Below are 23,229 nucleotides of genomic sequence, written 5' to 3' on the forward strand. Positions count from 1 at the left end.
TATTATCGCCAGCCATCCACAGGGCACCCGCATTGTTTCAACAAGCAAGTAGTCAAACTCACATTCACACTCGCTGAGAGGTGAATTATGTTTTGGTGACCTCATTTAGCCAGACGAGCATGTCAAAATATTATTTGTCTCCTGACAGCGAACAATAATAAATACACCACTCAAATGCTACCAATGTTACGTTTTGACGAAACCATCCAGGTGTACCGAATGTTTTGACCGGTCGTTTTTGTTTGATGTCCCGTAGGCACTTTTCACATGCTTCACCCCCTCCGCCACCTTAAGAGCATTTATTCTTTTTCTTTTATGAGGTCATAAGGTCAGACTTCGCAGATGTCTCCTGCAGACACTCACTTGTCTAAACATTGCATCCCCGGGAGTAAGCATTCATACCAAACAATGCGGTATTGCCCACACCCCACCCCACCCCAACCCACCATCGGCCCTCCCCCTTCTCTGGAAAAAGTTACGTTTTCCTTTTTTTCCGCCTTCTCTTTTTTTTTCATTGTTTTAAAGGACAACCGACGTCTCCGGACAAGTTGTGTCTATAATTTGTAAAATGGCTTCAAATGACTCCTACTGAGCGTATTTTACAAAGATTCCACCGCATATAGCTATATTTTACGATTTAAGACTCGTGCTGAATATTCCGGAAGTCTTGTGTTTGAGTTGGTGACGAGTCCGTACGTGACGTCACTGAAGGAACGCCCATGACCGAAAAAAAGGACACATTGTAGCAGTCCTTCCATCACGTCAATGCTTGTTTGGTCTGAAAACCTCGTGTTGCACCAAAAAGAGCCAGAAAAGGGCGTCCAAGCTCCATGTAAGGAATTTATCAGCCTGTGGAAACGGGCTGATTAATTCCACAGGAGCTCAGTGGCCATTTTCTGCCTCTTTTTGTGTGACACATTTCCCCCCAATGTTGCCTCAAAATGGCACAGAATAATTTCTTTAATCGATTGCAAACATGTATGCTTTCCTCTTCAGAACTATTTGAATTATATTCATAACTGGATGTGTAACAAGAAAGCATATTCTCCGAATCTGAAGCCATTGTTTAGATTCTCCAGCAATGCAAGACATCTTGGTGTGACGTCACGAACTGGGGGCGGGACTTTCTGAAAATGCCCAATTGGCAGCTCAATTTTTTGCAGATTTTGGAAGAAGTCATTTTTATTGGTGTTTTGCATTTGAATAAAAAATATCATACTGCGTGTTTTGGGTATATTAGATGCTATAAAACGTTTTACTGATGTCAGTTAGGAAACAAAAGTGACGTCGGTTGTCCTTTAAAGCCAAATGCAACCATAGAGTGAGTCCCCACCTCTAACTCTTTGATATTGAAAAAAAACGCACACGCTTATCAGCAGATAAGTGTTGTTTTCTGGTTGAAAAAAAAAAAAACCTCTCCGTCTCCTTACGTTTCCTGCGATTGTTCAAGTGAGGGGCCTGAGTCATCCTCGGCTTGTTTGCAAAAGATGGCAATGATGCGTTTGCTAACATAGCCAACAGCAAATGGAAGGGAAGAATGAATGCATGTCGTCGGAAGCCGTGATGGGAGTAAATCACGAGTCATAAGTCGGGCTCAGGTCTCAGTTTTCAGGTTTCTAACTAAGTCCTAAAGCAACACTGACCAAAAAAAGTTAAAAAAAAAAAAAAGGAATTACTTGGGGGCAAGCAAGTGTCAAGTAAATGCTTAAAACGTAGCCCAAATTTTCAATTGTCATGCAATAAATAATATTTTTGGGATTTTGCACACAAAAAACAATGTTCCCCCCAAAATTTTTATTTGTATTTATTTGAATTTATTTTTAAGTTTATGTATTGATTATTGTCTATTTTTATTATTTGTATTTATTTTTATATATATTTTATCTATTGTTATTTTTTAATTGTTTTTTTTTAATCATTTGTATTTATTTTTATTTCTGTTTATTTAAGTGTATTTATTTTTATTTCTAGGAGTTTATAGTTTCTTGTTATTTATTTTCATTTATTTAGTTTTTATGTAGATTTTTATTTGTATGTATTTTTAATTTGGTAATTTATTTTTATGTATTTTCTCGTTGTATTTCTTTATTTTGTATATATTTTTATTTCGTATTTATGTTTGTTTATTTATGCTAAGCTAATTTTTTATTAGTATTTATTTTATGCATTCATTCATTCATCTATTTATTTATTTATGTATTTATTTATTTATTTATTTTATAGGAACTCAAACAATAAAAGAATTAGTAAACCACAATTTTGCCGTATCAAGAAATATGAGAAATTTCATAACTACAATGTGGCATGCGAAAAAAAAAAAAGAGTTTCAAACCCTCGGTGTATGTTTTGAAATTCATAAATGATTTTGGACCTGTTATTAGTTAGCTAAACTATCAAATTAATATGCTTAGTTGTCTCTGTGGCTTTTACAGTGACAGGTGACATTATACGTCGTAATTGCAAAACCGGGTATTATCCTTTTTACTTTCAGCTGCCTTTAATAATAATAATAATAATAATAATAATAATAATAATACATGACATTTTAAAGGACAAGTTGTGTCCATAATTTGTAAAATGGCTTCAAATGATTTCTGCCGAGCGTATTTTACAAAGATTCCACGACATATAGCTCTATTTTACGTTTTAAGACTTGCGCTGAATATTCCGGAAGTCTTGTTTTTGAGTTGGTGACGAGTCTGTACGTTACGTCACTGAAGGAACGCCCCTGACCGAAAAGAGGACACATTGTAGCAGTCCTTCCATCACGTCAATGCATTTGGCTTTACTCGGCTGGTCTGAAAACTTCGTGTAGCACCAAAAAAGAGGCAGAAGAGGGCGACAAAGCTCCATGTAAGTAATTAATCAGCCTGTGGAAACGGGCCGATTAATTCCTTACAGGAGCTTTGTCGCCCTTTTCGGCCTCTTTTTGTGCTACATTTCCCGCCCTCAGATACCTCAACATGGCAGGGAATAAATTCTTTAATCGATTTCAAACATTTTGTTTTCTTCCCAAAACAAATACAAAGCGCCAGACGATCGCGAAACCTCCGATTATTTAACTACGAACAGGCAAGAACTTTACAAATAAAATTAGATCGAGCCAAATTCTTTTTTTTTAGACGTTTTAACCAACCAAGCCCTAACTAAATCCTAGTTTCAAGAGCGCAGGGGTTGAACTCGCAAGCCCCGGTTATAAAAACAAAGAATTGACATGGGCAAAACAGAACAAAAATAGTGATGAACAGGATTTCTGCGCCTTCATTAAACGGAAATCAGATGTTTCTTTTTTCGAGTGGGTGGAGTGTGACACACAAGCGAAGCCATTGCGGTGTTTAACACTCGCCTCAGAACATACAAGTGTGTAATTGGCAGCGAGCGAGCCATCTTATGCATATCTTACGCCTTTTCATCTTGCCTTGTTGCTAACCCTCTCACTCAAACATCCCCTCACTCATTTTTTTTGCAAATTGATAACCCTTTAAATGAATTACTGTAAATGCATAATGAAGGCTTTTCTCAGCTTCAAACCCTGAAGCCAAGCCGGGAATTGGAGCATTTATTTCATTTAGGAGCCCCCCACTCTCATTTTTTTTAGTAACGCATTTAGCTCTGGCTTCCCTTTGCTAGCATTCACAGCTTGGGGCATGTACGTGAGAAATTATCCTTGCTGACTAACAAGGCTCACGACTCCTCCGGGGTGATCCAAAAATCACAAGATGGCTGCTTTCAATAAACATTGGGGCTCGCGGTGCTACTTGCTAATAGAGTGTGAACCCCCCCTCCCCAATATCAATGGAATCACTTAACAAAAGCGATCAGGTGTGAAGACAGCACGGATCATATTGTACTTTAAAAAAAATAAAGTAAAATCACTTGTAATAGTCATCAAATCGGTTGCTGGAAAACAACATGAAAATGAGCTTATCTCGGCTTTTCATAAGCTTTGCATAAACGGTGAAAGAGGAGCACAACTCGGATTGGAACGCACTTGCTTTGTCATCCTCCCACTCTCTTGGACGACGTTAGCTTAGGGTCGCGCAAGGTTCCAAACAAGTCTCAAAGTGAGCACAAGCTTACAACAGAGCAAGCCTCGACTGGTTACACTAAAGTCACCCCAACTCAATCTCAGGCCCGGACTGGGGAAGCTGCTCTTAAAAGATTTGAAATCAGAAAATAAAAATGTCATATTTTAATTTCGTATCGACTATTCTTACAAATATAACACTGATGATGTCTGATGACAAGTTGCAATAATTTAAAACACGTCTCGAAACAAAACCATGTTATTTCACTCAACTAAATAAATTAATTAATTAATAAATTAATTAACTAAAAATACAAATGAATTAAAGTAAAAATAAAAAAATATATGTAAATAAATAAATAAATAAATAAAAGAGTACATAAATAAACAGATACATCGATAAATAAACACAAAGGTAATAAATAAATAAATAAACAAATACAATAAACAAACAAATGAAAAATAATCAAGAAACAAATGAATAAAAACAAAAACAAAAATATTCATAAAAACACAAATCTAAATAAAAACAAAAATATTGGTTCAAAAAATGAATAAATAAACAAATAAAATACACCAATTGAAAAAGAAACAAATACAAATAGACAATAAATAAATAAATAAATAAATAAATATAAACTGCAAATGAAAAGAAATAAATAAATGACTACATAAATAAATAGATACATCGATAAATAAACACAAAGTTAGATATAAATAAACAAACAAACAAACCAACCAAAAACAAACAAATAAATAAATAAATAAATAAATAAATAAATACATAAGAAGCATAACATAGTTATAAAAAGTGTTTGAAATGGTCCTCCGGCACAATAGCTGTTGCTATTGCCATCGGAATGTTAGCATCAGAGCGCTAAGTAATCCACTATTAGTTGTGAATCTGTTTCATATAACAAGAAGTGCCATGTCGCTGTCCTTAATGTTTTTCCTTTATTGCCAACGTGCATTTAACTATTTTAAAAAACAGTAAAAAACTCCGAAAAAATATTATTGCCACTATTTATTGGTGTAATTTTTTGTGCATTGTAACTATTTCACCGCAAGTAAAGGGATTGGTTAACTATTTTGGACGCATCCACTAATCAGAGTAAAATTGTATATAAAAGATTGTGAATGAAAATGGGGTAGTCTGAACCTTGAAACTCCACTCCCACTTCACCCCTACAAAACTCTTATGCTGACTTTTTTTTGGGGGGGAGGGGGGGGGGTTTGGACGTCGAGTAGAAGGAAGAGAATAGCGAGGTTACGGGGTTAGCGAGCGAGATTAAAGAGTCAAAAGGTAGGCTGGAAGAAAGGACAGAAAGTAGAAGAGCCCATTGGTCAAGCACAAAAGGACAGCACGAGAGAAAACATTTGAAGTTAAACTAAGCGCGCCTTAAACTGAGGGTCGGACGGTGTAAGCCGTCCCCCTGCAGGTGTGCCTTTGACACGCTTGGCCCCGGTCACCTTGCTGTGATCCGGAATGAGGGCAATAAAAATACAAGATGGGGACGGGGGGGGGGGGGGTGTTTGACATCCTTCCGCCACGTCCTCCTATTTTCCGTCTATTACATGCCGAGCACGCGTGCTTACACTCCATGTAAACACACAAACATGCCGCCGCCACACGTGACGGACGGGAAGGGGGGCAAAACAAATCTAGCGAGGACTGGAGCAATTGGATTATCACCTCTTAAAAGGCCGACTTCTTGGCTGACCCCCCTTGGGGGCTAGAGCGTGCTGAAACAAAACAAGAAAATTTCCAGGGAAAACATCCACCCTTAACCCCCTTCGCACGTCCCCGCCTTCCCACTCAAGGACGGGAGTGCCATCATCATCATTGGTCGCGTTGAAAAATACACATGAGGGTGCGTTAATGGATGCCCAGATGCCCTTTGGGGCTGCAATCCCTTTTAGGCGTATTACATCAGTGGACTAGCATCAGAAAGCTAACTCTCAGCAAGCTAATTCATCACTTCCATGATGAGACGTGAAAAGAAAAACAAAGCATCCTGGCGTTGGATAGGGATTCCTCTATGTTGTCGATCTTTTTTGACAGCCCTCGCGGCTTTGGCGGGGGAGGGGTTGGGGACCCTAAAATTCCCCCCAAAAATTGCAATTCCGTGCGGAATTATTTGTCACGTAACATCCCCACATCATTGGAATTGGCTCGGCGAGTACGAGCACATTGGTGCTAACAACTATCTCGATCGCTACTTGGCTCAATCTCTAGCTAGCTCACTTTCTATTCACCTAGCTAAATATCTCTAATATATATCTATGCTTATCGATCGAATTAGCTTCAAGTCAAGTAAGGAAACTAGCTGTCTATCTAACTAGCTAGCTATCTATCAGATATATAGCTAGATAGCTATATAACTACCTAGCTGTCTATTAGCTATATAGCTTAGCTAGCTATGTGAGTCAGGAAACATATTAGCTATCTAGCTGGCTATCTACCTATTAGCCAATCATACATGGCTCGCGAGCCATAGGTTCCCGACACCTGTCAGAATAATCTGACTAATTTCTTCCCCCATGTTGGCACGTGAGTTTACAGATTAGGCTCGATGTGTTCAGGCTAAACTATTCCTCGCATTCAAAGAGAAAAGTGACTGTTTCTTTTTCTCCTGATTGTCTTTTTTGTTTGTCCTAACGTGATCTATCAGAACAGAACAGCGGGTCGGAAGAACGATAGAGCCGGAGAGAAAGAGAAAGCGGAAGGGAGGAAGGAAGAATGGAGCAGGAGGGAGCTGATCATTCTCTTTAATCACATTTTGGAAGAGGGCCAGGTAGTCTGCGGTCCTGCGAGGGGGGGGCAAAAGAAAGCCAGAAGAAGGGGCGGAGGGAAAATGGGTAAGGGAGGACGAGGAAGGGAATTTCGGAGCAGCTCGACATGTCCGTACACACTATGTCGGAGGAACACACCGTCAGTGTTCGTTCGTGTGTGTGTGTGTGTGTGTGTGTGTGTGTGTGTAGCGGTTCCCGTAAATGCCCCCTTGAATGCTGAATCCAGCATGAATCTGGCGTTAGAGCAGAAGCAAGGCAGGATCCATTTTAAAACTATGTGCATTAACTATACTTTTCCCCATAGATTAAGCACTCCGCATGAATAATTTAACCTCTTTTATGCTAATGGAATCATGGAAGTGTAACACACACAAACACACACTCATCACAATCATGCCCTCACCTCCTCCACTACCCCTGTGCGTGTTTTCACCCCTTTAACCCTTCTCAGCTTTCAGTAATAACCCAATAAAACCATTATATACACTAGAAATCTGCACTCTGTTTATTAGCATGATGCTAACTTGTAACAACATGGTGGGAAATATCGCACCCCAAAAAATTTGGGTCAGGTTAGCTTTGAAAAAGTGGAGGTTTGGATTACAGGTTGGAATCAGAAAATCGTTTTTCATTTTTAAGCTTTTATGGGTTGAATAGCAAGGGGCGATCATTTTTTTATTAGAATAATAGAATAATTTTTTTTAGAATAACTTGCATAATGTGACTTTTTTTAAATTTATATATATATATATAATTTTTTTAAATTATTTTTTTAATTTTTTAATTTTTATTTAATGACCCACATATTTTTTTATTTATTTAGTTATTTATTGTAAATTGTCTTCTACTCATTCACCGTCATTCCCAAATTTATTTGGGAATTAAAACTATGACGTAGAGCGCCATTCCCGAATTTGTTTGGATTTATTTTTTTCTTGTTTGGGTGCTGATAAAGCGCTGACCATGGCCTCTAGCAATGTTTCGTTTTTCCTTTCTACAACGGGGGGGGGGGCATTTCCCTTTTGTCCATGTTAGCGCTATGTCCTAGCTTCAGCTGTTGTTAAAGCGCTATATAAACCAATATGTACATATTGCATTGTATTTTGGACAGCTGCCCTCATTTCAAGCTCATATAACTCCGGACCCATATTATGTAGGAATCAACTCTTTTTTTTCTGCTGAAAGAAGAGAGTATAAGGTTTCTTACCCTGCATTGAATGTTTATGTAGTCCGAAAACTCAATATTCTGTGGGTCCTGCAATTCGAGTGACAATGACAAAACCCCTGGCACTGCATTGGACACATACAGTAAAGTCTCGTTATATCGATATCGGATATATCGATAATCCCGGTTATATCAATACTATTTCTATGCACGCACGGAGAAAATTACATGCAAACAGGGTCGGATATATCGATAGTCTCGGTTATATCGATATTTTTTCGGACTCCCTTGAATATCGATATAACGAGACTTTACTGTATTTGCACATATCTGGCAGTGAACGAGTTAAATTTTCACTATTAATCCGGGTATCTTGTACTACATCTTGCCATGTAGAGTGTATAACAAATAACAACTGTGAAATGTTACTGGAAGCCTTAAAATTCGTACAAAATCCCACCAAAAAAAAAATGGAAGCTACTGAAGATATAGCACAATGTTGAATATGGTCACCAAAGGCCCCTTCGGAATACGTAAATTCAGACCCTGACCGATGGGAGTGGTCAATACTTAATACACCCGGTGTATTCTTTTACAAACCTCACACATGTACAATACCGGTACGTAAAGATTATCAGTGCACAAGCAGCTGGGAGTGAGGGCCATGAAACAGCAGGGCTTGGCTCTGCTTTATTGTTTATCTGTTGTTTATGGGCCAGTGTTTAGCTTTAATTACGACACTAAATTAAAGACTAACAGGCACTTAGAGGGAAAACGCATGCCCACGCACACATTCACACGAATGATGACCCTCCCTTTTTTTTACTGCGTTGTTAAGAAACTTGTATTTGAAATATGTGATGATATTTCCGATGCTAATACAACAATGATATTTTAAAAGTAGCTTCTTTTCAACTGAATTCCACCAAAATATTTATGTATGATGTGGAACAATTTCACCATTTTAGCTTCCCAGTTTCAGCTAAAGATTGAGCGCTTTCCTTATCAGTGGTTTTCCGGAGCAATTGCGCGTTGCTTAGAGTCTAGAACTAACCCCGAGCGTGTTCACTCGCAAACTAACGGGTGGTTAGCGGCTCTCACGGTGGAGTGAAATACATTGAGACAATAATGTACATGATAGTTGTCCATGTTTAAGCGCTTTGATACAGCTTCAGCTGTTGTTAAAGCGCGACATAAATCAATATGAATTGTCTTGTATACCGATGGGATATATTGCAATCACCGGATGCTATAAGCAGCAAATATTTTGCACTTCAAATATGAAAGGGTGTGTCAACATTGCACTTTAACAACATTTTAGCCAAATCATTCAGTGGGCCATGGTATCACTCATTTAGCGAGAACATTGATAGTTTTTTTCTGAATTTCATTTTACATAGCTAGCAAGCTAACTATGTCCAAATCCAGTGGTTCTTAATGTTACTTTAATAAAAAACCTTGTGTTTGTTTAATAAAAAACCTTGTGTTTGTTGTATCTATCCATCCATCTATCTAGCTAGCTAGCCATCTTGGTATCTATCTATCTAGCTAGCTAGCCATCTTGGTATCTATCTAGCTCGCCATCTTGGCATCGAGCTAGCCATCTTGTTATCTATCTATCTATCTATCTATCTATCTATCTATCTATCTATCTATCTATCTATCTATCTATCTAGCCATCTTGTTATCTATCTATCTATCTATCTATCTATCTATCTATCTAGCCATCTTGGTATCTATCTATCTAGCTAGCCATCTATGCATCTTGCCATCTATCCATCCATCCACCCATCCATCCATCCTGCTTGCTATCTATCTCTATCTAGCCAGCCATCTTGCTAGCTATCTAGCCATCTATCAATCTATTTCAGTATGTATGTATGTATTTATTTAAGTATGTATTTAAGTATGTATGTATTTATTTGTTTTGTTTATTCATTTATTTATTTATTTATTCATTTTTGTTTTGATTCAGCAAAGCCCATTTTCAGATTTCTCTACCTATCCATTGATCCATCTAGTGTGGGAATACAGAAAAAAATCCAAGCTACGCGTGGATGAGTAATATGCGCTAACTGAGTGACAAATGTGTTGTACAGTCCATGGTAAAATATTTATAGGCTTGTATTAGTAGTCCATTTCGAGCAAAAAGTGCTGGTTCCTGACATTGAGATACATTTGTCACGCGTAAATCAACAGAGCAGGTGAATGCTAATGCAAATAGTCCCTCGAAAATGTACCACAGACCACACTCCCCGCCCCTTGCCCATCTACTCTGTTCATCTAGGCACCCCTCTGGCGAGTCGGTCTCTCCACAAAAGCGTGGAGATTGTTCAATTGCGGAGAAAATGCTGCCATTTTTCCCCCCCAACCGCAGGAAAAGCTTTCGCTCACCACTGAATTTCTCGTGCATAGCTAATAATTACAAGTGTGGACTTGATACTTTGCTATCTTTTCTGAATCAGCTTTTGGGATTAAGCGTTCCTGTCTGAATATGTCGGAAGGTGTTTGTCAAATGTGCGTCAGCCATTGCGGGCACCTAGCATGAGGAGAGTCGAACACATTCATCAAGTTTAACTCCCTGCCGCTGATGTTAGGAGACAAGCTTGGGTGCCTTCCAAAAAGACTGTTCATCTAAATCAGGGGTGCTCACACTTTTTCAGCATACGAGCTACTTATAAAAACTACCAAGTCAAAATGATCTACCCACGACAAAAATGCAAAACATAATTATTTTCAAATGTTTTAAGGATTCTTTCAGTGACGTGCGGTGAGGTTCATGGCTGGTGAGGCACTGACGTCATCAATGACGTCACCGCTCATCTCTACTTGATATTTGAACGGTAAATGTGAAAATTCAGCGATTTTGAAAGAAATCCTAAAACGGTGAAGTTAAATGGACAAGAACTTTAAAGTACAAATCACTAAATACATCTAACTGTTTAATTTATTTTTTCATTTGATATTTCCATGACAGCTTTCCATGATGACAGGTGAGGCACTGCCTCACCTGCCTCCACGTCACTGGATTCTTTGTATGTATAATGTATGTTGATGTACCTTGCATAACTGAATAAGCCAATATTGCACAACACACATAATAACTACATATACATAACATAATAAATAACTATTAACATTTTTTTGGTAATTACCTGAGTTTACTTTGATGACTTGCACTGAATTGAATCGGCCAGGGACGCATAGTCCGGACAGTAGCTGCTGACAGCCAGCCTCAAGCACATTTCCAAATGTTCATCATTCATGGTGGAATGGTATTTGGACCCGCTTTCTCATTCATTTTGATCACCATATGTTTTAGCAAGGGCTTCAAATCTGAGGTAATTCGCTGACTAGCTTGTAAATTTTGCTGCGTTTAGCGCCGTTGTTTACGCATGCACTGCGACCTAAAGGTAAAAATTCAGTTCTGAATAGTTGCCCTGTATGTCAATCAAGTGACGGGACGTTTGATAGGCTGACAAATGTTTTTTTTTTTTTTGTGTCACGCTGCGATCGACCAGTACTACCTTCGCGATCGACCAGTAGATCGCGATCGACGTATGATTGTGCTCGCCGTCTGATCTACTTAGTGTTTGTTTATCTACATAAATTGCAACCCATAGAGGAGTCACTCGCACACATCCGGGCATTTTTATCAATTTGATATTTTCATGTGATTTTAAGGTTATATGGTGATAAAAATAGGACTTTCAAGAGAGTGTCATAACCGATAAGTATATGGACTCATTCCGAGTTTGTATTCTCCCCCCCCCCCCCCACCCCGCCATTTTCTTGTAGTCAGTCTTAAAAAATGTGCGTATCGCCCGCCAGAAGTTTAACTGACTTCTGCTAGCGCGGCTCGCCTTCCTTTACTGCCGGGCAATAAACGGCTCCTAGAGGAGGTGGCGAAACACGCTCGCACACTTGTTTAATTGTTTTTTGGCACAACTTCAGAGCCGCACTCGACGCTGGGACCTGGGCGGAGGTGAAACGCAACGGCAGCAGGCATCCCGAGAACCCCCCTAAACGCGAGAGGGCGGAATGGTGGAGGAGTGCATTGAATCTTGCTACGCTAAAGGTGTCCAAACTTTTTTCCTCCGTGGGGAACGGACAGAAAAATGGAAGGACATTGATATTGTTCAATGCAGAGTTTGTTTGGAGAAACACCGTATTTAACTGAGCCGCCAAGTCTGCTAGCGTAATGCTAACGCAAAATGCGGCTGCCTCTACAGCAGCTCCTACCTTTTTAAATCCCGTTCCGTTCTTATATTGTATTTATTTATTTTATTTCTATTATATTAATAATCCATTTGATTTCTAAGCGCCTTTCAAAACACTCAAGGTCACCTTCCAGTTACAGGATTTTTTTTTTTTCTGTGGGTGAGCAGTGGCAGCCACACGCGCCAGAGTTCACTCAACCCTAAAGTAACTCAAATAGATAGAAAGCTATCTCGCTAATTGATAGGAAGCAAGCTAGCTAATAGATAGCTAGCTAGATAGCTATTAAGCAAATAGATAGCCAGCTAGATAGCCAGCTATCGAACATTTTGTTTTTATCATTTCACATCTCACACCTTTCAATGTTGCTGCTGTAAATTGAAAATTTCCCCATTGCGGGACTAGTAAAGGCTTTCGGATTCTGATTCTGAAAATGCTAAAAAGCTAATTGAGCTAGCATCCCTGTTGCAAAAATTATCAACCTGTAAACAACGTACAATTGATGACAAGCAATAGCAACATAAGTGGATGGAACAAAACAATAGCAACTGGCATATATTCCTTATCCTCTGCGCAAAATCGCTGATGTTAATAGTTATCAATGACGATCTTGTGTTTCATCATCAAATCGAATGCCATACAAACCCCTTGTGAACACACTGAATTATCATGGTACACGTCATGTTTTCTTTACATTCTATAGAATGCTAACTACATAATGATGCTATGACAATGTTTTTAAAGTGCAATTTAAAGTGCTAAGATGTTGCCCAATCTTAAGCAAACTTCCATTTTGGTGGTAGGCACACCTTTGCGGAAAGTAGAGTGGCAAGACAAAGTGAAAGTTTCTCTTGGAAGAAAGTAGTCCATGCCCATGTGGCCGTCTCCCATCCATTCTGTCTGATCCTCATCCTCACCCCTTTTAACAGGGGCCAAGCTGTTAAAGACCCCATTACGGCGGCGAAGCACACATTTCGCATTTTCTCAGCGGACTTGAGAGCGCGCAGTGCAAATTTTATGTGGGAACGTATCAGGAGATGGAGTTCAGAGGGAAAGGGTGCTGGTGGTGCTGGAGTAGGGGGCGGGTAGGGGGGGAGGGGGGGCGTAGTGAGTTGTACTAGCGGTGGAGGGGCAGGCGGGGAGGTAGAATGGAAAAGGGCCAGAGTCAGGAGTCAGCGAACGCTTCAAGCGTTAACGTAATTGCAAGAATGTGAAAAATGAGGCGGCAGGGCTCCCGAGTGGAGCAAAAGGTCAGAGCGCGGCGCACACAAAACAACTGGCTGGAGGACGGCCTCATTAGACCATTAAATCAGCTGACCCTCCTCTTGAGCCCTTCTAGCCTTCTGACTTTCTCTTCTTTTTCTTCTGTTGTGAGAAAAAAAAACATTGTATTGTATTGCGTTGTATTGTAATTATCCTACTGGACCAAAAACTTGCACTATAACTGGTGATGTTATCATTATTATTATTATTATTATTATTATTATTATTATTATTATTATTATTGATAATGGTACTACTGTTATTATTATCAGTAGTAGTATTCGTAGTATTTTAGTGTTATTATTACTATTTGTGTTGTTATTATCATGACTTATTATTGCTATTATTGCTACTGTTACTATTGATATTTTATTACTACTATTACTACTTTTTATTATTATTATTATTATTATTTATTATTATATTAGTGTTCTTATCGTTATGAGTGTTGTTATTGTTATGAGTATTATGTTAAGTTTATTATTTTATTATGAATAGCATTATTATTAATACTGTTATTATTGTTATTATTGTTAGTGGTATTTTAATGTTATTGTGATTATTTGTGTTGTTGTTGTTATGACTGTTATTGATAATGTTGATTTTATTATTATTATTATTATTATTATTCATCATTACTATTATCTTTACCATTATCGTTGCCATTATCATTATTATTATTATTATTATTATTATTATTATTATTATTATTATTATTATCATTGTTATCATCATTGTTATCATCATTGTTATCATCATTGTTATCATTCTTCTTCTGCTTATTATTATTATTATTATTATTATTATTATTATTATTATTGACAGGCAATGTGAATGAGGCATTGCTGTGGGTCCTGGCCCAGCGCAAAGTGCCATACCGTAACTGTCTTTGGCCTCCTATCGATCGGCTGTTACTGGATACGGTGCGGATAGGAGTCGATAAGTGCTCTGTGGATTACAGGTCACTTGTACTTATGTGTGTAAGATAATCAATAGGCAGTGCATTTGTTTCTCTCCTGCCTGCCCGACTCATCCCATCCCTATTGCTTTCATGCTTCCTACACGGAGCAGTCCTCCGCCTTGTTGCAACAGATCACACCATCTTCCAGATATTAAATACATATTAGAAAATGTTTTTTTTAAGGTTCTACAAGATTCATGTCAAGTCGCAAAGGAAGTCGCATTGTGTCAAATTTATATCTAACAGTGAAATATCACTATTTTTCCATCATTTTGTCAACAGCACTCAAAAAAAATCATCAAAATTGCATGGTGCTAGTTTAAATGCTAATGTTTTGAACCTACGAACTTTTTTCGGGATACACACGGAGCTGCCACAATGAGTGATATGTTGTTCGCGAACGAGCGCGTTCGTCTAATGCCAAAATGCCAGCCAACTGTTTTTGTCCTCTATTCCCCGCCCCCAGTTTTCGGTTAAAGCCACATGATTGGTCAAGAACGCAGCAGTGAGGGGAGGTGGTTTAAACATTAAAGAGACAGGCAGACGACAGTGAGAGAGTTCAACTTTGATAGTGTAGCAGAGTGTAGACTGCAAGGTTAAAATATCCCATCAATGAGGCTTCACAAACAAACCGCACAAGCCATCTGTACACTTGATGCAAAAAGCTATCAACCCAGCTAAACAGAACACACTTGATGAGGAACTAGGTAAAATTATGGCATAGAAAGCACCTACAAGGGATCATTCATCAAGATGGTGAAAGAAGAAGGCTACGTTCCTCATCAAGTGTTTAATGCTGAAGAAACCGGCCACTCCATTCCATCAAACCATCAACAACCATCACAAAGGTAAATAAAATTACTTTATTATACAGTACAGTTTATTTCTTTAATGACAATACCATAGCACATTTATTATACATAAAATAAGGTATATTTTGTGTAGTTTTAAGGCTTGGAAAATTAGAACGTAGAAAATTTTATGGGGACCTGGGAACGGATTATTCTCATTTTAATGGTTTCCAATGGGAAATTAATTTTTGGGATACACACTTTTCACCTGACACACTGTCTGGGAACCAATTAAGTTTGTAAGCCAAGGGGTAACTGTCGTTAGCTAGGCGGCGATACTTTTGTAAGCCACAATTTTATTTCTCCCTTATAATTGTCAACTTTAGACACATTCGGATGTGATTTAAGTTGACATTCAACTCCTCAACAATGGAAAAAATCCACAATGGGATCAATAACATTGCGCCGCAATGGTGGTCAAGCGATCTCCCAACTTGTCGCGATGCGGGTAACCACAGAGTTCTGCGGCTGGGTAATGGCTCATCTCAAAGCAGCTACGCCATCCATCAATATGTTTGATCACTCATCGGAAAAAAAAACAGACAACAGCCACGTACAAGAGCCTGTTTGTGTGTCGAAACAACCTGATGAAATGTTGTGGAAAAAATTGCTACACACATGCTAATAAATAAATCCATCCTCATTTTAGACCGCACTGGCGCGTGATGGACGATATTTATGCAGCGTGGACGTGATCGCATCAAAATCGACAGTGAGCGTGACGAGCGAATGGCGACAGATACGTGTGAGTGACGCACACTATCTGTAACACATTCCAATACGCTTGTTTTGAAAGGCTTTATTCCTGTTTGGCAGGTTGTGTGCTAGATAACACTGAGGCGTAATTATAAACTGTTGTGTGCAACAAACTTAATGTATTTTTTTATGTGAGAGAGAACTGGCAGAAACGTACTATTAGTCACTGATTTTTGTTCAAGTCACAAAATAGTACCATTTCTGGAAAGCCCTTTTTTTAGGGGTGCCTCGCTCCCGTCTGACTGTAAAAAAATGGATAAGCGCCTTCATTTTTAGGTGTGACTGTGTTGACATGGACGCCAGTCAAAAGAAGGGATAATCCAAACGTATAAGGAAGGGAGATGGCTGGGGATGTCATCATGCGTTCTGGAAATGGGTGATGTAAAAGGCTCTTGATGTTGATAATGGTGCTCATATGCAGTGGAAAAGCTGAGGTCCATTACAGTTCAGAATTAATTTTTGGGGGAAATAGCGGAAATTTAAAGGACAACCGACACCACTTTTTTGTTTCCTAACTGAAATCAAAAAAACGTTTTATAGCATCAAAAATACCCAAATGATATTTTTAGTCAAATGCAAAACACCAATAAAAATGACTTAAAGTGTCCAAAATCTGCAAAAAAATTGAGCTGCAAATTGGGCATTTTCAGAAAGTCCCGCCCCCAGTTCGTGACATGACGCTAAGACGTCTTGCATTGCTGGAGAATCAAAACAATGGCTTCAGTTTCGGAGAATATACTATCTTGTTACACATCCAGTTATGAATATGATTCAAATAGTTCTGAAGAGGAAAGCATAAATGTTTGCAATCGATTAAAGAAGTCTTTACGGGTAATTTTGAGGCTTCAGGACTGATGTGTAGTACCCAGAACATGCAGAAGATGGCGCCAGAGCTCCGTTGGAAATGGGCTGATTTGTCTGCTGGGAATTTGTGACAGTGAATATCAAATAGTATTAATGCATTGCATCAAATGCATTGTGTGTCCTTTCTCGGTCAGGGGCGTTCCTTCCGTGACGTCAGGAATCGTCACCAACTCAAACACAAGACTTCCTGAATATTCAGCGCGAGTCGTAAAAGGTAAAATATAGCTATGTGCGGTGGAATCTTTGTAAAATACGCTCAGTAGAAGTCATTTGAAGCGATTTTACAAATTATGGACATAACTTGTCCGGAGGCGTCGGTTGTCCTTTAAAGACTCTGTTTTCAGGGTCCAAATTTGAACCGTTACAAACATTTCCCCCCCCCCAATCAATATTGTAACATCACAGTCACCGGCCTTAATTTCAATGTGGTGAGCTACGAGGTCAACAACGGGCCTCGCACATTTTCCTTTTTGGTTTCCTCCCAATAATCACAGAGCATAAAAAGAGGTAAACCACTATTGATATTTCAATACGATTTTGTTTTAACGACGAATGATATTTGTGTAACTGATGCAACTCATGCATATCCTTAAAAAACATATCTGATATGTTCTTATAAATACGTTGTTAGAAGATATTTCTTTCCCCATTGACTTCCCTACTGCATATGAACGATACTTAGCCTGTAGTACAACATAGATTTTAGTGTTAATGCATCTCTACATGGGACTCACCTTGCTCGCTGCTGTTGTCGCCGCTTTGCGACGCATGGCCCCCGCTGGAGGGCCCCGGCGTACCGGCTGAATGCGTAGACGTGGCGTCGTCGTGATCTCTCCATGACGCTGGATTCTGGGGTTTTCCAAAACGAGTCAACCGTCAACAGAGAGAGGAAAAAAAGAGAGAAAGAGCATATGAGTGACATGTAGAAGGATAGATCTATTGATCTAGCTAGCTAGATCAAACTGCTAGCTAGCTTGCTAGCTGGCTAGATGAAACTACCGAGCAGTCTGTTAACCAGCAACAGAGTGAGGGAAAAAAATCACAGAAAGACAATATGAGTGACATGTAGGATAGATCGATTGAGCTAGCTAGCTAGATCAAAATGCTAGCTATCTCAAAATGCTAGCTAGTTTGCTAGTTAGCAGTTTGATCTCCCTACTAATAACTAGCTAAGTACCTAACTACCTACTACTAACTACTAGTTGTTATTATTATTACTACTAAGTAGCTAGATAAAAACTACCTACTACTAACTACTAGCAGTCTGTTAGCCAGCAACAGAGTGAGGAAAAAAAAATTACAGAAAGACCATGAGTGACATGTAGAAGAATACATCAATTGAGCTAGCTAGCTATCCAGCGGTCTGTCTACTTTAGCCAAACGCGAGAGGCTGCAAGCTATCTAACTAGCTAGCTCGATAGACTACTAGCTAGCTATTGGACATACAGATAGCTAGTTATCTAGCTAGTTTGTGAGATACTTATGCCTTAATCTAGTGCTTCATAACCTCGGTTTTACTGATTCCCTGTTTTTTTTTAGCCAATCTCGGGAGTTCATTGAAGGTCAAAACCTTGTGCGTGCGTGAGTGTGTGTGTGCGCGCGTCTTGCCTTTTGGCATCACCAAGCTGTTCTAAGTACAAAAAGTTTACACACTCATCATTGACCAACGACACAAGCACGACAAAAACAAGGCGGAAAAAAAACACTACAGCATCTGGCGATAAGTCAAAAATGTGCTTCATTAAATCATGAGAACAGATTGCTTGCAATTCTGTGTCCTGCATGACAAGCTCAGCTCAGTAATTGTCGACACACACATGCTATGTTCACTTTTGTGTCAGTTCACTTTTTTTTTTTTTTTTGTTGTAATAACACTACCGAGCGAGACTTCCGTGTCAGGTGCGAAATACAGAGGTAAAACGTCTAACCACACCACAGCCGCCATTAATCATTACCGCTGTCAGGAGAGAAAATAAGATATGACAGTGATTCTCCTGCTAATCTGCCAAAAATGTGCACACACCCACAGAGGCTAAAAAGGAATACACACACACACACACAGAAACACACACACACACACACGACATTCACTTTCATAAATGTAGGTTGAGAAATAGAATGGGACTCATCCAGAGAGTAGGCCTCAGCCAAGACCCAACAATACGAGTCAGTGGTGGAATACCATCTTCCTAGCATAGCGGCTAATTACTTATACAATATTCAAGCAAAATCGACCTTGTATATATTTTTCAAAACTTGTTTGAATGTTAAATGAAGATTGGAAAGTCAAACCAAGGTACAGTTAAGCTATACACAAATTCAGGAACGCAAGGGGAATTTCGCATCTATTAGCTAGCGAGCTAAGCAACGCAGTCCTGTATGTTAACTTTTGGTCCAGTTTATTTTTCTTATTATTGTGTTTATTTGTTTTAAATTTGTTCCTTTTGAAATTAAGTTATTCATAATGCAGTATTGTAGGTCGTGATAATGTGAATTTGAAACTAGTTGTCAACTACTAAACAATGGCTAATACCGCACATCCTCAACCAAAATGTTATGGCTTCCTCCAACATAGAAACAGCAGATTTCAGGTGAACTAGCTAGCTTAGTAGCCAAATAGGTCGGTAAGAAACAAATAAAATTCCCCGAAAGTTCTTTGTTGACTTTTTATTCAAATTCTCACAAAATTGGAACATCCGTATAATAGCTAACGCTGTCGTCAAAGCGTGAACGTACATACGAATGAACCTGAAAACCTTTGTTGATATTTTATTCAAATTCTCACAAAATTGGAACAACCGTAAAATAGCTAACGCAGTCGTCAAGGCGTAAACGTACATAACAATGAACCTGAAAGTTCTTTGTTGACATTTTATTCAAATTCTTACAAAATTGGAACAACCGTAAAATAGCTAACGCAGTCGTCAAGGCGTAAACGTACATAACAATGAACCTGAAAGTTCTTTGTTGACATTTTATTCAAATTCTTACAAAATTGGAACAATCCGAAAAATAGCTAATAACAATAATAATACAAATACATTGCATTTATAAGCGCCTTCCAAAACTCTCAAGGTCACTTTACAGTAACAGGACCAGGTTTCCTGTGTGTGAGCAGCGGCAGCCACACACGCCAGCGTTCATTCAACCCGGAAGTAACTCAAATAGATGGACAACGAGCTAGATAGCTAGCTAACAGTTAGCTAATAGACCCAAAAATTCCGTATATGAATTTGAATAAATTTGCCTCAACCGAACGGACAATTGCCATTTGGACAAGCTAGCACAAGTCGTCAAAGCGTAAACATACATAAGCATGAACCAATCAGGAAACATGAATGTGCGCTTTTGTAAAATCTGATTTAAAGGACAACCGACGTCACTTTTTTGTTTTTTAACTGACACCAGAAAAACGTTTTATAGCATCTAAAATACCCAAAACACGCAGTATGATATTTTTAGTCAAATGCAAAACACAAATAAAAATGACTTCAAGTGTCCAAAATCTCCAAAAAATTGAGCTGCGAATTGGGCATTTTCAGAAAGTCCCGCCCCCAGTTCATGACGTCACACCAGACGTCTTGCATTGCTAGTGAATTAAAACAATGGCTTCAGATTCGGAGAATATGCTTTCTTGTTACACATCCAGTTATGAATATGATTCAAATAGTTCTGAAGAGGAAAGCATAAATGTTTGCCATCGATTAAAGAAGTACTTCCGTGTCATTTTGAGGCAACGTTGGGGGAAAATCTCTCCCAAAAGAGGCACAAAATGGCGACCTCCGTTGGCCACCCCCGTTTCCACAGGCTGATAAATTCCTTATATGGCGCTTGGACGCCCTCTTCTGGCCTTCTGGCGGCTTTTGGATGCAACACGAGGTCCCCAGACAACACAAGTACAGCAAAATACATTGACGTGATGGAAGGACCGCTACAAAGCGTCTTTATTACGGTCAAGGGCGGTCCTTTAGTGACGTCACATACGGACTCGTCACCAACTCAAAAACAAGACTGCAGAATATTCAGTTCGAGTCTTAAAACGTAAAATATAGCTATATGCGGTGGAATCTTGGTAAAATATGCTCAGTAGAAGTCAATTGAAGCCATTTCACAAATTATGGACACAACTTTTCCGGAGACGCCGGTTGTTCTTTAAATCAATGACAAAGATGAGTCCTAAGTTGTACGTAGTCCCAAGTAAAAATGACCCGTCTTACTTTTCCTTGGCCAGGTTCATCAGAATGTTTTTTTCATGATCTCGGCAGCTATCATGTAAATGTTTTTCATGACCACGTGCAAACTGGCTCGTAAGATGACTTCACCTTCTCTTCAATTTTCCCTGCCTCCTTCCAACCTTCCCCCTAGCCCACGAGGAAGCCGGCTACTCCGGCTGTTACAGGAAAGGCTTTATCAGTGCCACATGACGGCAGACTCGGGTTGGAATTTCCTCCGCCATTTCAGACTGACCGACGGCGTCATTCGCCTAAAAATCGCTAGCCGATACCGTTTGGGGATGTCGCGAAGAAAAAAAATAAGATCTCAGTGACTGAAAGGACAACCGACGGCTCCCGACAAGTTGTGTCCATAATTTGTAAAATCACTTCAAATGACTTCCACTGAGCGTATTTTACAAAGATTCCACCCCATATAGCTATGTTTTACGTTTTAAGACTCGCGCTGAATATTCAGGAAGTCTTGTTTTCGAGTTGATGACGATGCCTGACGTGACGTCACGGAGGGAACGCCCCTGACCGAGAAAGCGACACACAATGCATTTTGGGTACTTTGTTTGGTCTGAAAACTTCGTGTTAATCCGTGTTGATGGCGAAATTAGAAGGAAAACATAAATAATGTGATGGTGATTCATTGTGTGTTGCACCAAGACTACTATTTGATACTAGTTGACACAAATTCCCGGCAGACAAATCAGCCCATTTCCAATGGAGCTTGGGCGCCATCTTGGGCATTTTCCCGGACACTTTACATTGCAGTCCAGACGTCTCAAAATGATCCGGAAGGATTTCTTTAATCGATTGCAAACATTTATGCTTTCCTCTTCGGAACTTTTTGAATCATATTCATAACTGGATGAGTAACAAGAAAGCATCTTCTCCGAATCTGAAGCCATTGTTTTGATTCCAAAGCAAGGCAAGCTGTCCTGAAGTGACGTCACGAACAAGGGGGCGGGACCTTCTGAAACTCGGCATCTCCGAGGTCATTTTGAAGTAGTTTTGAGAGACTTTAACTCATTTTTATTGGTGTTTTGCATTTAACTAAAAAAATCAGCCTGCGTCTTTTGGGTATTTTAGATGCTATAAAACGTTTTTCTGATGTCAGTTAGGAACTAAAAAAATGGTGTCGATTGTCCTTTAAATTCAAATGTGAGGTTGACTCTGCTCGAGTACCCCCGACTGAGGAGGGCCCCTTGAGTGAGGACCAAGGCAAACAAACACGGGCCTGCAACGAGGTTTCCCGCAAACCTCAACTCACTTCTCAATTCCCGCCATGCCATTTTTTTTACCCCCACTTTGTAAGACATTTTCAAACAAGGAGGAAACTGTAACATCCAGCAAAATAGTATTTTTTTGCGCAATTGAATTTTGAATTGAAGCGGATTTACATGGGCCAGGAGATGTGAGACAATCTCTTTTCGTCAATGGAGCTCCAGCTGCGTGTTTACTTTCAACATTTAGCTTGTAGTAGACGTGCACATTCCACCATGACGTCCCTGATCCACTGCTGAAAAGGACACTTTGATACTCTCCTCTTTCATCTAAAACTGCTTCATGTCACAAAGGGGCTGAAGAATGTTTCTTTATTTTGTCATATTATTTGTTATTTAGGTTTTTCTTTGTTCTTTTGACTTCAAGATGGCGCCGGAAGAGTGGCCGCCTTTCCAGTAGCTCCTGTATTTAGTTTTTCTATTTCTTTCTTTCCTTTGCTCTTCCTTTCATAACTTTGCTGCTGTGAAATGTAAAGGTACAGTGATACCTTGGCTTACGAACTTAATTGGTTCCCAAACAGAGTGTGTAAGGCGAAAAGTGTGTATCCCAAAAAATAATTTCCCATAGGAAACCATTAAAATGAGAATAATATGTTCCCAGGTCCCCATAAAAAAAATATTTTCTACTTTCTAATTTGCTAAGCCTTAAAACTACACAAAATACACATTATTTTATGTATAATACATGTGCTATGTTATTATAATTAAAGAAATAAACTGTACTATTTAATAAAGTCGTTTTATTTACCTTTGTGATGGTCGTGGATGACTTGATGGAATGGATAGCTTTTTGCATAAAGTGTCTGAAGGAGCTCTGGGTTGTACATC

The 23,229-nt window shown here is 39.1% G+C and overlaps 1 protein-coding gene across 6 annotated transcripts in view; it reads right to left on the reverse strand.

Annotated features, from left to right (window-relative positions):
• The window catches only part of meis2a (Meis homeobox 2a), a 145,339-nt gene that overhangs the window by 107,542 nt on the left and 14,568 nt on the right, over positions 1-23,229 (reverse strand). For all 6 annotated transcript variants that reach the window (XM_089003980.1, XM_089003978.1, XM_089003974.1 and 3 more), the window contains exon 7: positions 17,633-17,747. In XM_089003980.1, coding sequence (XP_088860106.1) covers positions 17,633-17,747 — 115 coding nt within the window. The remainder of the gene's footprint in view (positions 1-17,632; positions 17,748-23,229) is intronic.

Source organism: Hippocampus bargibanti, linkage group LG09, assembly GCF_051943395.1.
Source record: "Hippocampus bargibanti isolate YZ-2025 linkage group LG09, ASM5194339v1, whole genome shotgun sequence".
Taxonomy (NCBI): domain Eukaryota; kingdom Metazoa; phylum Chordata; class Actinopteri; order Syngnathiformes; family Syngnathidae; genus Hippocampus; species Hippocampus bargibanti.